The sequence below is a fragment of the Balaenoptera acutorostrata genome, chromosome 8 (assembly GCF_949987535.1).
Source record: "Balaenoptera acutorostrata chromosome 8, mBalAcu1.1, whole genome shotgun sequence".
In the NCBI taxonomy this organism is placed as follows: Eukaryota; Metazoa; Chordata; class Mammalia; order Artiodactyla; family Balaenopteridae; genus Balaenoptera; species Balaenoptera acutorostrata.
In genome coordinates, this window is record NC_080071.1 from 55,231,700 (window position 1) to 55,247,960 (window position 16,261).

The window sequence follows — 16,261 nt, forward strand, 5'->3', positions numbered from 1 at the left end:
AGTGGTATTTAGGTGTTAGAAGTATAATATAGGGGAGACAGTGACATGCTGGGGATGGCTTGGACCAGCTTACAGGAGCTGATGGTGGAATCTCAAGGAATTCTCAAGCTGGTTGACGATGATGCTGGCAGCCTGAAATTGGCTATGGTGGGAGAATTTACACCATGGAAAGTGGCAAATGTTACAGATCAGCCCTCCTCCCCACCGCCCCTGGGGATCTGGTTGCTAAGCATTTATCAGCACGTCACTGCAGAAGACCAAGGATGGAGTTAACCAAATCAGCACATTTTAGGTAGAACAGAAGGGCATTGCCATGAAATTTTAAAATAGTACTCTACATTTTTTTAAAAGATTCAGTGCTGGTCAGAGGACAACTGTTTAAAGATAAAAGGCAAAGGCCATCTTGATACTTGGGCAATTCCTTCAATATTCCATGAGTTTAGCATTTTACTCAAAAATACATTCACAAAACCAACCTCTGCTTTAGTCTCTCATTCTGAAAGGTATACTGACCTAGAAGGATTCTTCACCTCTGCCTCTATGTGTGGGTTACTTTTTGGTCTAACAAGACCGTACCCCCTGAAAAATAAGCAAGAGATACTCTAAAAACTATGTGTTATTTATAAATTTAGAGTTTAATTTCATCTCTACCTGGATTGCTGTGTAAGTGGAGGTGATTAAAACAGACAACCAACACAAAGAGGTACTAGTTGTTTCAAAGCAATTAAAAAGACGTGTCACAAAAATAACAAATATTGTGCCCTAGTGAATGAAAAATATATCTTTCAAAGTGTAGAACTTATTCTGCTAAGAGACTTTTGGGATTCACTTGAAACCTCCAAATATTAAGTTGCATTTTACTCATTAAGATGAACCTGACCCAATCAACTGTGGCCATCAGCTTCATGTGGGATTGAAACCAAAGTCTGTGTCATCACTGGGGCAACTTCTACAGCCACATAAGCTATTAGCATCTGGTAAAATGAGAATCCTCAAGTAGGCTCTGACTGTGGTAACTTTCACTGTACAAATATTTGTTCTCTTCTAAAAAATCTATCCTCATAACCATAACTCCTACTTGCCATGGTCATCGAAGTTGAATATTTGGACCATACTGATACTCAAATCCCCAGTCTGACATCCAAAGTCACAAACCCCTAGAGTTACTACAAGCTTGGCTTTAGAGATGGATGTCAATTTAGCTGGGTGATATTATAGCTAGTGTTTTTTGTAGGGAAAAACACAAGAAACTATGGGAAAAGACATTTCACTTTAAATAAGGAGATGGTTACCATTTTACATTTTCATTTAAAGAGCCCATGATGTTTATATCACTTTTAAAGTTCAAAGTTTCAGTTTAGGCTCAAGTAGAATGATCTGGGGAAAGCACCCAGTGTTAATACTGTTTGAGAGTACGAAACAAAGAGGCAGGAAAAAAGTTATTCCATATTTAACATCTGAAAGGGGAGTCAAAAATAAACACTTTTCTTAAAAATTAAACCAAATGGTAAGTCCATTATATTAACTTATTAATAAGAAATATCTAGCTTTGCAATATTTTTCTAATTGTCCATGTCATTTTGTATCATTCTGTTATCCTTAACCCTCTGTAGTGGTGCTTCCACTGATTTTACTCCATTGATACCAGTCTGTGATTGTTAATTTTATGTGTCAACTTAACTGGGCCACTGGGTGCCCAGACATTTGGCCAAACATTATTCCGATGTGTCTGTGAGTGTGTTTCTGGATGAGATTCACCTTTCAATCAGTAGACTGAGTTAAGCAGATCACCCTCCCTAATGTGGGTGGGCCGCATCCAATCAATTGAAGGTCAAAAGGCTGAGTAAGAGGGAATTGCCTTGGCCTGACTGAGTTGGGACATTGGCATTTACTTGGGTCTCAAGCCTGCTGGGTTTTGGATCGGCTCTTACACCATCAGCTCTCCTGTGTGTGTGTGTGTGTGTGTGTATATATATCTAATGCAGGGTCTCTCAAAATGTTCCCATTACTTCCTTTTTTTTTTTCTTAATTTTATTTATTTCTTTTTTTGGCTGCATTCGGTCTTCGTTGCTGTGCACGGGCTTTCTCTAGTTGTGGCGAGCGGGTGCTACTCTTAGTTGCGGTGTGCGGGCTTCTCATTGCGGTGGCTTCTCTTGTTGTGGAGCACAGACTCTAGGCATGCGGGCTTCAGTAGTTGTGGCACGCAGGCTCAGTAGTTGTGACTCGTGGGCTCTAGAGTGCAGGCTCAGTAGTTGTGGCACACAGGCTTAGTTGCTCCATGGCATGTGGGATCTTCCCGGACCAGGGCTTGAACCCGTATCCCCTGCATTGGCAGGCAGATTCTTAACCACTGCACCACCAGGGAAATCCTTTTTTGTTTTGTTTTGTTTTTTTATACATCTTTATTGGAGTATAATTGCTTTACAATGGTGTGTTAGTTTCTGCTGCATAACAAAGTGAATCAGCTATACATATACATATATCCCCATATCTCCTCCCTCTTGTGTCTCCCTCCCACCCTCCCTATCCCACCCCTCTAGGTGGTCACAAAGCACTGAGCTGATCTCCCTGTGCTACGCGGCTGCTTCCCACTAGCTATCTATTTTACATTTGGTAGTGTATATATGTCCATGCCACTCTCTCACTTCGTCCCAGCTTACCCTTCCCCCTTCCCCCTCCCCGTATCCTCAAGTCCATTCTCTACGTCTGCATCTTTATACCTGTCCTGCCCCTAGGTTCTTCAGAACCATTTTTTTTTTTTTTTTAGATTCCATATATATGTGTCAGCATACGGTATTTGTTTTTCTCTTTCGGACTTACTTCACTCTGTATGACAGACTCTAGGTCCATCCACCTCACTACAAATAACTCAATTTCGTTTCTTTTTATGGCTGAGTAATATTCCATTGTATATATGTGCCACATCTTCTTTATCCATTCATCTGTCAATGAACACTTAGGTTGCTTCCATATCCTGGCTATTGTAAACAGAGCTGCAATGAATACTGTGGTACATGACGCTTTTTGAATTATGGTTTTCTCAGGGTATATGCCCAGTAGTGGGATTGCTGGGTCATATGGTAGTTCTATTTTTAGTTTTTTAAGGAACCTCCATACTGTTCTCCATAGTGGCTGTATCAATTTACATTCCCACCAACAGTGCAAGAGGGTTCCCTTTTCTCCACACCCTCTCCAACATTTATTATTTGTAGATTTTTTGATGATGGCCATTCTGACTGCTGTGAGGTGATACCTCATTGTAGTTTTGATTTGCATTTCTCTAATGATTAGTAATGTTGAGCATCCTTTCATATGTTTGTTGGCAATCTGTATATATTCTTTGGAGAAATGTCTATTTAGGTTTTCTGCCCATTTTTGGATTGGGTTGTTTGTTTTTTTGATATTGAGCTGCATGAGCTGCTTGTAAATTTTGGAGATTAATCCTTTGTCAGTTGCTTCATTTGCAAATATTTTCTCCCATTCTGAGGGTTGTCTTTTTGTCTTGTTTATGGTTTCCTTTGTTGTGCAAAAGCTTTTAAGTTTCACCATACACAAAAATAAACTCAAAATGGATTAAAGACCTAAATGTAAGGCCAGACATTATAAAACTCTTAGAGGAAAACACAGGCAGAACACTCTATGACAAAAATCACAGCAAGATCCTTTTTGACCCACCTCCTAGAGAAATGGAAATAAAAACAAAAATAAACAAATGGGACCTAATGAAACTTAAAAGCTTTTGCACAGCAAAGGAGACCCATTACTTCTTCAAAGGAACCAAACATACCCACCCAGTGTATTCCTTTTTCCACGTCTTTACTTTGGGTGTTTTCCTTCCTTTCCCATTCCAAATTTTCTCTTCTCCACAATCTAATTTTATCAAAATCCTACTCGTCATTCAGGGTTCAGTTCAAATACAAACTTTACTATGAAAACTCTCCAGGTATCCCATGCCAGAAATAAGTCTTTCTGTACCTATACTAATGCATGATGCACGTTCTGTTCTTTTATAATCCAAATAAGAGGCATTAGGGGTAAAGTGGTCTGGGCAAGGGGTGCTTAGTGGCTTTACACAGGAAGTGCATGATTCTGTGCAAATGTGTGGATCTGATTTCAGTTCCAGTTCTAAAAAGAAAGTTACTTATTTGGCTAAGGATGTTTTTAAAACACTATGTTCATGACCATAGCTTATGGAGATTGTAACCACCAGAGTAGAAGACCACTAATCTAGCAAGAGAACAAATCTACCAGAGAGACCACAATAAACAGAGCACTCATAGCAGAGACACAGAAAATGCTCTGGGTTGTTATACAGGTTTCAGGCAGAAGGAAACATTCGAGGGCAGACTACCGTGCAGTGGTCAAGAACAACATGGACAAAAAGAACAAGAACAACAAAATGAACCCTGTTGTGACAAAACTATTCTGTTGGACCACCTCAGTTAAGGGAGATCAGCTGTTTGTTGAGAGGAGGAATGGAACACTGACACTAATTCTTCAGTGTGTCTTTTATATGTCATTGTGTATTTCCCATTAGAGTAAGGATATAACCATCAATAACAAATCTTTATCATTTTTATAAAAGTCTAAACTGATGAAACTCTTTAGTTATTGTTCTACTTACTGTAGATTCTTGCTTCTACCTAGCCATTCACATCAAGATTTTGGAGAGCTGGGTAGGAATAACCAAGTGAGTAGCATTCCTGGCTTAGTGTGCTGTATGGTCCATTTTATTTTGTAAGTGTTTGAATAATCCATATTTTGCTTTCCCCAAACTAAGTCATAAACCTCTAGAGTCTTGTAATTGTACTGCTTTTATCTTCTACACTATAGGTAATAATAAGTCAATTACTGAAGAAATTGTTTAATTATAATCCTAATTGTTTTTCTTCCATTTGCAATCCCATGACTATCTAAGTTGATGCCAACCACAGCCCCAGGAGCTGGACAGGACAGGTTACTAGCCCTCATTTTAGAGAAAACTGAGGTTTGTAGAAGTTAGATCAGAAAGACAGCGATGGATCCAGGAATCCTCATCCACAGCAGCATAATTTCCTCAAATCCTCCAAATTAAAAATGAGAAGGAAGGAAGGGAGGGAGGGACGGAGGGAAGAAAGAAGAAAGAAAGGAGCAAAGGAGGAAAGAATTTTAAAAAATGAAGAAAGAAAAAACACTCCTAGGTTAAGTAACATTTGGTTTTCCTTATTAAAACTCATATTCGTCTACCAGATATATTATCCCCATGAGCACATACTAATGATCAAACCCAGCCAAGAACCAGAAGCATTTTAACCAAGTCACATTTTAATGCTACTGATGCATATTTCTTGCATAAATATAAAAAGTTTATATCAACAATGTAACTCAGATCCCAAATTACCCTTGATTTTCACAGTCCTGAGAGTGCACAAAAGTTTAAGAATTACTGCAGTAAGAAGTAAGAAGAGATTTTCTTTCTCTATTGGCCTACTTTCTTTGCTTATATGTTTTGTTTCAAATAAGGCAAGTCAAAATGTGTCCTGTATGTTAGTTGAAAATCCTAGACCTTAGGTACAACAAATATGTACACGTAGATGTTGATCACAGTCTCATGAGGACTATCCTGCATTAAATAAAATGTGGGTTAATTCCCAGAATCAAAATGATTAAGGAAATCAAGTAATGGAACAAAATACTGATTAAAATGTAGTGTGGAATTCTGAACAAGATACCTTTCCAAATGTAATTAAAAGTAGAAAGAAAAGCATTACATATTTGATGTCAAACCCAGTTTGGAACTGTATCATCTAATCTTTAAGACTGAAGAATCAAAGATCTATAAAATCTAGGAGGTAAAAAGGGAAACTCAGTCTTCCTTTAATTCAACCTATTAATTTTTTAAACAGCTTTACTGAGATATAACTCAGACACTGTACAATTCACCCATTTAAAGTATATAATCCACTGTTTTTAGTATATATACAGGATTGTGCAACTATCACCATAATATAATTTTAGAACATTCTCTCCTCCAAAAGAAACCACATACCTATTAGCATTCACTCCCCATCCCATCTCCAACCCAAGGAAACCACCAATCTACTTTCTATCTCTATAGATTTGCATATTCTGGACATTTCATATAAATGGAATAGTATAATATGTGATATTTTGTGACCAGTTTCTTTTACTTAGCAAATATTTTCAAGGTTTACCATACTGTATCAGTATTTCATTCCTTTGTATTGTTAAACAGTATTCCACTGTACGGATCTACCACATTCATTTATTCATTTATCAGTTGACAGACATTTGGGTTGTTTCTACCCTCTGGCTATTTTGAACAATGCTACTGTGAACATTTGTGTACAAGTTTTTGTTTGGAAGCACATTTTCATTTCTCTTGGGTATATACCTAACTGTGGAATTGCTGGATCATGTGGCAACTCTTTGTATAAACATTTTTCCAAAGAAGATATACAAATGACCAATAAACACATCAAATGATGATCAACCTATTCATTTGTAGAGATAAAGAAAGTCAGACCTAGGAAATTTAAATGATGCATCCCAAGTCAGTTAGATGGCTAGTGGCCAGTGAGGTCTAGACTAACCTTGCACAGGAAAATTATTACAGGATTTGGATACAGAAAGACATGGATCTGTATACAAGAGTTTACTTGCACACTTAACCTCTTTGAGCATTGGTTTCTTCATCTATAGCAAAACCTATTCCATAGGATTACTGTGAAAGTTAAATGAGCTAATATAATATCCTATCATAGAACCTGGCATCTAATAAGTCATCAATATATGTGAATTTCATTCCTTTCCATTATTCTATGCGTCCCTAGCATAAGGACTCTACGGTATTTAAGCATGAAGTCATGTATGTGTTTCTGGTGAGGTGTCCTCTAGTAAACTACCTATGATCTAATCAAAACCTATATGTATGACTCAGCCTTGAAGGATACCAGTAAACCCAGTACCTGGATTGGAACTCTTCTTCCTTGGAATGATAAAATATCTCTCATTTCCAAAGACAATCTCTCCCAATAGAGTGTAGCAGTTAAGAGTCATACTCCTAGAGTTAGAATCCTGAATTCCTCACTTGCTTGCTAATACACACATTATTTAACATCTCTAAATTTCAATAAAATGTAGATAATAATAATAACACCCACCTCATAAACTTCCATGAGGTCTAAATAAGATAATTCATGAAAAAGTACCTAGTACAGTGCCTGGCACATGGTATAAGCTTAATAAATGCAGGTATCATCATTATCACCATTGTCATTGTCATTATCACCATTATCCTCATCCTACCTACTAAGGCCTGATATTCTGTTCTTACTCTTTAACTAATAGTCAATTAAAAAAATATATTTTACTTCTTTTATGTAAGTCAAGGACATTTTTCACTCTAGAACTCTCAAAAAAAAAAAAAAAGCATATCAAATCTAGACTCCTGTGAAATCTCACCCAATTTAAACCTTTGGCCTTAAGTAATTAGAAAAAAAAAGTCTCTTACAAAACTGAAGACAGCTAAAGTGTGGTACAAGCATAATCACTACTTTGTTCAAACATGTAATATGAAAAATCCAAGACAACATATGCATTAAGAGAGGTCAAATCAGGCGAATCTTAGGAGCTACTTCTGGTGAGAGCACAGGAGGAGGAGGGAGTGGCAATGAAGAGAGAGCCTGGAAGCTTCCTCATTTGTCCAAAGCAGACATCACTGAATAACCAGGAATCTACAGGTGACAAGTTTCATTCATTCATCAAACTTGTTTTGAGAATCTTCTATATGAATGGCACTGGGGTTGAAGAGGGGGTAATTAAACAATAAACAGGAGAACTCTCAAGAAGGGGATCATCTGCTTGGGAAGATAAAATAAGTTAACAACTATACCATGAGACAGATGGGGATAGCTGTCATGAAACAGTGCAAGGGAGACTCTATGGGGAGTCGCTTATGCCTGGAGAGCCAAGAGCAATCCACCCAATATGCTGCCCTTCGATGATGTGTCTAAAAGCTCCCACCCCCTCAACTATGGTAGGAGACCCTACCACAGGCTCCCAGAGCACCTTTTACTACCTTCACTGTAATTGCTAGAAGATATGCATTCACCCTCCTCACTGGTGAGAGGCAGGGTAAAAGCACAGACTTTGGAGCTGGACGTCTTGAGTCAAATCCAATTCTATCACATACTAATTATAGGACCTTGGTCAATTTGCCATGCTATGCTTCAGTTTACTCTTCTAGAAAATATGGATAAAAATAGCAGTTATGTACAAGGCTGCTATGAGTATGGAAGGAATTAATCTAAGTGCTTATAACATGTGTAGCACACAGCCAATGCTACATACTACATAATGCTACACTGTTAGCTTGTATCATTGTTATCACAGTGGCATGTACATAGTAGGCATTCAGAAGTGTGTTGAATGGCAAAACAAATGAAAACACAAAAGGAAGATGTTGCACTTGAGAAGACAACGTGGAGCCAAATTTCATAAACCTGAGCAGCTAAGTTTGACAACGTTCCTCTTAAGAACCATTTCTTTTCATGCAGGTGAGGATTTGGCCATCCTATTCCATGTCAATTCTAGAAATCAGTCATCAATGTGGGGAAAAAAAAAACTCATAGTATTTAATAGCTTTCGATGTTATATTAAATGGGGCAAAAAGTTTACTCCCTTTAAATGTTCTAGAGGTAAAGCTATTCATTAAACAGGGGAGCTAAAATTTCAGGCTGGAAGAAAACCTATTAACTGCCTGGAGGATGGGAGCCATGACTTTTAAAGTACAGTCAAAAGCAGCACAGCCAAATACAGACATGGCAAGAGCCTTTCCCAAATGTTCTTTTAAGCTATTTTAGTTCATTGGAAGCCAATCATTTGTACAGGAAGGATAGGGGAGAAGCACAGGGAGATATATCTGCTTTCACTAAGGTACCCAGCTTAGCTAAAAACCTTATTAAAGTCCAAATGCACAAAGTAGAGGAATCAGGCTAAAGTGATAATCTTTCAGGCCTGTCTGATAATCCATTTTGTCCACAAGGCCAGGGGTCCTTCCACATCTTTCATGCCACACAGCATTCAAATGCAAAGCCACCAACAGACTGTGAGGTCAGCTATCTACCAGCCCACATCCAGGGCTCTTTACAATACCTACAACTTCAGGCTGAAACCCCAAATGAATCCAAACCCTCAGGGAAAGATGGATGGTTATGTTAACCCACACAGCCGAGATAACGTTTACCTCTGTTTAACTATCGAAACTTTATAAAAGCTATGAGACAGAATTTGTTCTTAAGAATACATCGTAACTCATCTTAAATAGTATCCTAAGTTTAACTTTTCTCGAGGTTCAGGTGTTATTAATAAGAAGTTCTCTCCTGAATCGTGTCTGGCAAGTTGTGACTGGCAAGAAAGGAACCTCCCCTTCCGTGTCTGCATGATAAGTTCCCGATTCCCTTTAGCTAAGGATACAAAATGACTTAGCAAGTTAAGTCTCTATATAGAGCAGAAATACATGCAGTGTTATCTCAACTTGGGTTTCCCTGGACCTATGGTTCTCTAATGAGTATAGCTCCTCATGACACCAGGTAAAATATTGTCAGAGTTGAGAACAGAGCTGAATTCTTCGTCTGCTAATGCTCTTTTATATGCAGGTATAATACCATCAATATTTTCCAAAGTCCTTTCTTGGACCACCTGTGCCTTTTCATTTAGTAGAATGTTTACAAACACTGGGCTCTCAGGCTGTTGACCCATACTCAGCACCAGCAAAGCGACATCCTCCTCTGGAAGGAGAGAGCACAGGAAGTGCTGTGTCCCTGCTTGCAGTTCCTAGTGTCCTGGAAAGGCTTCCCTGCCATGCCCACCTGACTCTGATACAACGCCATTCTATCTGTGGTCCAGGGACCTAATCACAAATCCATTCTCTTTCATCTATTCTACTTCATGCTTGCCACTTCTAATCTTCTCTAGGCTGGGAATTAGAGGTTTACTAAAAAAAAGTTTACAGAAATCAAGTCAATAGTTTCAATGAAAGTATGAGGGGTTCCTCCCATGCATTAAAATACATACATGTACTTTGTAGTATCTAATTTGACTGCTTATAAGTTCTTAAATAAGATTGTTGGAAGCTGAGTTCAGGATGAGTAAGATGCTACTGTGGTATTATTGCCAGAGGGTACTTTGGGGGAGAACGGCATTTATTGAGCACTTTCCACATACCATTCGCCTTGAATGCTCTTCCCTGATATGGTTTACCTCTCACCTCGTTCAAGTCTGTGTGCATGTAGAGCCTTATCTGTGAGGCCTTCCGCAGCCACCCTGTATAAAATAACCCTCCACTCCTGCCTTTCTCTAGACCCCGTCTCCTGCTTTCTTTTAAATCATAGCTTTAATCAGCTCTTGGCATGCTATGTATTTACTTATCTGCCCATTGCCCATCTCTTTCCATCAGAATGGCAGTTCCATGGATTCGTTGGCTTATCTGTTTTGCAAAGGTGCTCAATAAATATTTGTTGAATGAAAAAGTCAAGCATAGCTATTGTAAATATCTTGTCAATTTAATCCTCCCCACCCTACAAGTCACATATTTCAAGCCTTTTTATAGATAGGGAAACTGAGGTTGGTTACTCAGTACTTGGAGAGCATAATGTGGTGGTTAAGAGCATGGACCCTTGAACCAGACTGTCTGGGTTACAGCCCACCTCAGACACTGCTCACCTCTGTGACACTGGGCAAGTCACTGAACCATTCTGGACCTGGGACCCTTTATATGTAAATAGCAATAATAATAACAGTACTGCCTTACGGAGTTGTTGAGAAGAGCTTAAACATACAAAGGGCTTAAACAGTTCATGGCTCATAGTAGGTGCTGAACGAGAGTTAATAAATAAAATCTTAGCTGAGAAACACCTTATAAGAATTACTAACTTTCTCATTCTGATTTCTTACTTATATAACAACCTCCTGATTACAAGCCAGCTTTCTGTTTCATCCGTCGAAGAAGGAAGTATGGATGTGGTGACCCGGCCTGTGTGAGAGTTATGTATTTCTCATCATAAATTCATCAATCTGTGAATCTTGTTTAATGTGCTAACAAAACCAGGGTTCTGAATCAACAAGACTGAGGCCCAAACCCTGACAGTGTCACAGACACACCTCGCGCTGTAGCTTAGCAACCTCCTAGCCACCTTCTCCAAACACTGCCGCAACTTGTATTCAACTACCCACAACACAAGCTGTATAGCTAGGAGAAGGAAGTGTTGTTGCCTAAGAAACCTTTTCTCTAATCAGTAGAAAATGGTGAGAGATTACAATTCAAAGAAAATCCAGGGGAAGTGAGTGTTTTGCCCAACAAGTGCCCTCACAGCCATCCACCGCATACACTACTTCAGAAGAGTGTAGCAATGGTTTATGGTATCAAACAACCTGCTTGTCCAGGTTTCCCTTGAACCAGGTCACGCAGGGCTTTCAGCCCTCACTTGAAGGGTAGGGCCCAGTGCCAAAGCCACAAGCAGCCCACAGTCACACGGAGGCTTCCCCATGGCAACTCCCGCAAGTTACCTTGCCCTGATGATCGTGTTTCATTTCCCAGCCCCTCGGCAGCTCCAGTTGTTTGTTTGCAAACATGTTGAGGAATCCCACAAGGTCCCGGTTATGCTGGTAGCGTTCAAAGTGGTGGGTGTCCCGCCGGACTTTGGTGATCATGTGCTTCAAACACGTGTTGTTTGTAAACATGCGGTAGGCACTCTGGAGAGGATGGAAAAACAATGTTAATCTGCTTTGGGACATGCAAAAGTAACATATATACTCCCATGGGCATATTTAATCTTTGGATGGTATACAGGCTTCAATGTAACTCTAGACCCACACATGGAAACAGCAGACAAAGCAAAATAATTTTGCTCAAAATAAAATAGACTACAGAAAATCAGGGAGTCTGCACTAATGATTCTAGTTTTCTAAGGAAAAAGAATGCCGTCGAGTCTCATTTTACAGGTGATGTAAGATCCTAAAGTTGGTTTTAGGCAAAACCCACACACTCGAAATCACACCATGCTGGAGATAAACATACCACCTCACAGTGAGCCCCAATACAGCCAGTGTTTCCTCCAGCACAGGAACAGATCATTGGCTCTTTGGGTGAGTGCCAATGAAGCAGCTGGCGTAACATTTAGGAGCCAAGTCGTATGAAAAAATGCTTGGCCATGTATTTGAATATTAGAAGTACATGCAATGGGCTGAGTTGTTCTCACTGAGAGTCATATTCAGCTGAGACCAGAGTAGACTGGAGTTTTTCATCTCACTCCTGCTTGGAGGCATAATCTCAGTAAATGGAATGGCAGGCAGAACTACCTGGACTGTATAACTCAGTATTTTTTTTTTCTTTCTCCCTCTCTTTTTCCTGTGTGTACACACACACACAGACATATATACATATATATCGCTAAATTTACATGATTGAAATACACAGTTAATAAAACTCCATTATACCAGCACATACAGAAAAGTGATTGTTTTGTAAAAGTATCTCATGATACTTAAAGAAGAGTCCAAAAAAGGACCATGGGCTGTCTGCATATGAGTCAGGCAACAAATATTCAATGCACAATACCATGTGCCAAGCAGTAGAAAAGGAGTAACTGTATAGAGCTATTTCCTTAAGTCATCAGAGGGAATGTGATATTCATGAAATTGACCAACCGTGAATGATCGCTCCTGGAATGCTATTCTTCTCACGTAGATTCAAAGGGCTTTGGATTCCTCTTATCTTTAGTGTCCCAGGGACACCAGACTAAGTCTGGAGGCCTTCAGGCTTTACTTCATGGGTTCTGTTATTTATTTCCTTTTAGACAGACCAAGGCAAACCCAAAAGAAACCCGAATCCCTGGAAATCGTTTCACGTTAATAAACATTTACTGTGCTGGTTATTGAGGATAAAAGATAAATGAGTATGAGGACAGTCAACAGTGCTCCTGCCTTTCCAGGGTCCCTCAGGATGTGTCATGTCCAGGTCAAAGCATTTATTGCCGATGGGAATCCCTCTAGAGCTTTCTTTTCTTTGGTACAGTGAGCACAGCAACCGGCCATGTTTGAAATAGTGGCTGCTTCCCAGTCTGGGTTCCCGGGTCTCTGAAGGCTACAGGGATCAGAGAACCCTGACAACCCAATTTGGAATGAGAAACAAACCTTTGCTGGCTTAAGCCACTGAGATTTTTTGGTCACCGTTATTGATGTATAACCTAAACTACATAAAGTAACTTTTCTACCATTATTCTGATTGATTCGCTGTCATTGTATACTTTTTGCTTTGCATGAAAATATTTTTCCTCTATCAAAATGGAAGGAACGGAGGGAGGGAGTGAGGGAAGGCCAGCCACATTAAACTGTCCTCAAATAGTAGTGTACTAGTTCCTTAGTACACCTGAGTAGAAAATATTTTGAGGTCACATTTCAACCTGACAGTCTAAATGAGAGGAGGTTTGATGGCTGTGAGAAATTATGAGGTTCAGAGCACACAGCACTGCCAAAGCAGGCAGGCCCGTGCAGGGGCTCTGGGCAATTAGAGAGCACGAGAGAATAAGAAAATGATACCATGAAAGCAGAGAAGGAGACTAATAAAAGAAGTTGGAGGGTGTCAGAGACAAACGTTAGCTAAGTCACAGTTTAGCCTGTGGCTGACCCTTCCTTGGAGTCTTACGTACAATCAGCAAGGCATCTGTTTTCTGCATTTGGCTCCACGTTGCTGATTTATTTTCACAGAAGCCATTACAAGCACAGAGGCCAGAGACCACACTAGCTTCTGTGATGGCGATGGTAATGAACTTTCAAGTCATACTCCCTAATAAGTCTCTCTGGGGACAAATTATTGCAGGATAATTCTGTCAGATAAATCATTTCATTAACTGTCTTCTAAATAGGTATGTCCTGTCCCCCTTCCTTCTCCTTCCGCCCATTAAAATAAGAGGCCACATCCTGATTCTTTATCTAGAGCACCAGAAATGTGCCTCACTGTGCTAAAGAAAAGCAGCAGAACTTCATTGGGGCAAGCAGTGGTAATGAGGTGAAGGAACCCACTCCAGCCTCAGGCACGAAGCAACTCCCTGGGGTTGGACAGCTCTTTAAGCACAGGAGTCTTAAGGCTGGTCTTATAATTAATTATGTCCTTTCATCTTCCTCCTCTCCACTCAGTGAGACGTGTAATAGAGTGCCAAGTTCAACGGATCTTTGCAAAAAGCATCTACCAAAGTAAATTAAGTGTAAGGAAGATTTCTCTCATCAGTAACCAGCAAACAACCTTTAGAACCACAGCTTTTTCAAGTTTGAATAGTATGCACATGACTATTAGGGTCTATTTAAAACACATAAGGCAAACAGGAACATCCCTCTAGACTGCTACATGTCTATAAGAAACTACATACATACTTATTTACATATATATGTTTACTTATACATGTATATATGTATGTATTTGTAACATTTATACAGGTCTATGCTTATATACACATGTTTATTCTATTTTTGAATATATATTTTATATGTTTATTTAATATATATAGTATTGTTTTAAATATATATTTTTTAATTTTATTATTATTTATTTATTTGTTCATTTTTGACAGTGTTGGGTCTTCATTTCTGTGCGAGGGCTCTCCCCAGCTGCGGCAAGCGGGGGCCACTCTTCATCGCGGTGCCCGGGCCTCCCACTATCGCGGCCTCTCCCGCTGCGGAGCACAGGCTCCAGACGCGCAGGCTCAGCAGCTGTGGCTCACGGGCCTAGTTGCTCCGCGGCATGCGGGATCCTCCCAGACCAGGGCTCGAACCTGTGTCCCCTGCATCGGCAGGCAGACTCTCAACCACTGTGCCACCAGGGAAGCCCTATAGTATTGTTTTAAAATATATATTTTATATATGTATATACATATATATATGATCTGAAATATAAATATCCTTTCTGAGTAATTTTGTTCAGAAAAGATATTTATACTCCAGTTCATACAGAACTATGGTGAGGATTCTAGTCACAGCTCATGGACAGAGACAAAGAAAGTAATTTACTCTCTGCCTCAATTTGCTCAACTATTATAAGACAGGATAATAGCAACTGCCCTGATTTCTTCATAGGCATGTGGGATTGAAATCCAGTGGAACAAAGGATGTAAAAGTGCTTTGAAGAGGTAAAAATCACTGTAAAAATATAGAGTGGAAGTAAGTACAAGAATACATAAGGGATTATACCTATCATAACTACATTCTAACAGATGAATGATAGTACTAAAACTGTTTTCTACTTTCAGTCATTGAAGATCTTGGGTGAGCATCCCACTTTCTGTTAAGGGAAGAAGGGTCTCATAACCTCTCACTAATTATGTGCTAAGCCCTGTGCTAAACCCTGAGGATACAGAGATGAGCACAGCCTGATCACTCAAAGGGATGGAGAAGGAAAATTATAGGGGGAGGTGGGAGGAAGGGGTTCACTGGAGGCAGAAAGTAGAGCTTGGGAAACAGAGGCCACAGTAGCAGTGAAAATACTGAAACACACTGATAGAACTAGCAGAGCTAAGAAAGAGAGCAGTCCAAAGAGTTGAGAAATACTAAACAGGTGGGATTAGGTTGAAAGAGCTTCGTCTTCAGGCATCTTTATTCTCCCTCTGGGGTTCAGTGGGTCTAACTGGAAAGGGATCCTTTTCTGTGTTTGAGTTGTTGTTTTGTTTTGGTGTTATAGGGAAAATATGCAGTAAAGGGATCTGATCTTCTACCTGAAACAAAAGTAGATTAGGAAAGGGCAAATGGACCTATTTCACAGCAGTCTCATGATAATGCACAGAACGATCTCACCTGGGAAGCTGCTGCATGTGGACTCACAAGCAGTGAGGCAAGTTGGCAACTGTTAACAGTAGACAGAGTCCCTTTAAATGACCCTAAAGGGTGTAAAGTTTTCTTGTCCTTTGATGTGATTTAAAATGTCCATTTTGATCATCCCTTCTCTAATCCGAAACTCCCTTTCCCAATCTTCTTGGTTGTTTCTTGTCTTATCTTCCTAGTAAAGAAATAAACACTCCATGGTTGGATGAATGATCAACTGATTATGAACTGAATTTCTTTGTGGAATTTTGTTCAAATAACACTCCTTAGAGCTTGACATGTTTTGTTTGGTTAAGTGCTTGAGGTGTTAGAAGTGAAAAATATTGAGAAGAGCCAAGGGGAACGTTATTGCCATTTGGCAACAGAATAAGAAAATTGTATGTGAACACTC

At 39.5% G+C, this 16,261-nt stretch overlaps 1 protein-coding gene across 9 annotated transcripts in view; it reads right to left on the reverse strand.

Moving 5' to 3' along the window:
• Positions 1–16,261, reverse strand: part of HECW2 (HECT, C2 and WW domain containing E3 ubiquitin protein ligase 2) — a 434,057-nt gene that overhangs the window by 102,152 nt on the left and 315,644 nt on the right. For all 9 annotated transcript variants that reach the window (XM_057550882.1, XM_057550884.1, XM_057550885.1 and 6 more), the window contains one exon: positions 11,569–11,754. In XM_057550882.1, coding sequence (XP_057406865.1) covers positions 11,569–11,754 — 186 coding nt within the window. The remainder of the gene's footprint in view (positions 1–11,568; positions 11,755–16,261) is intronic.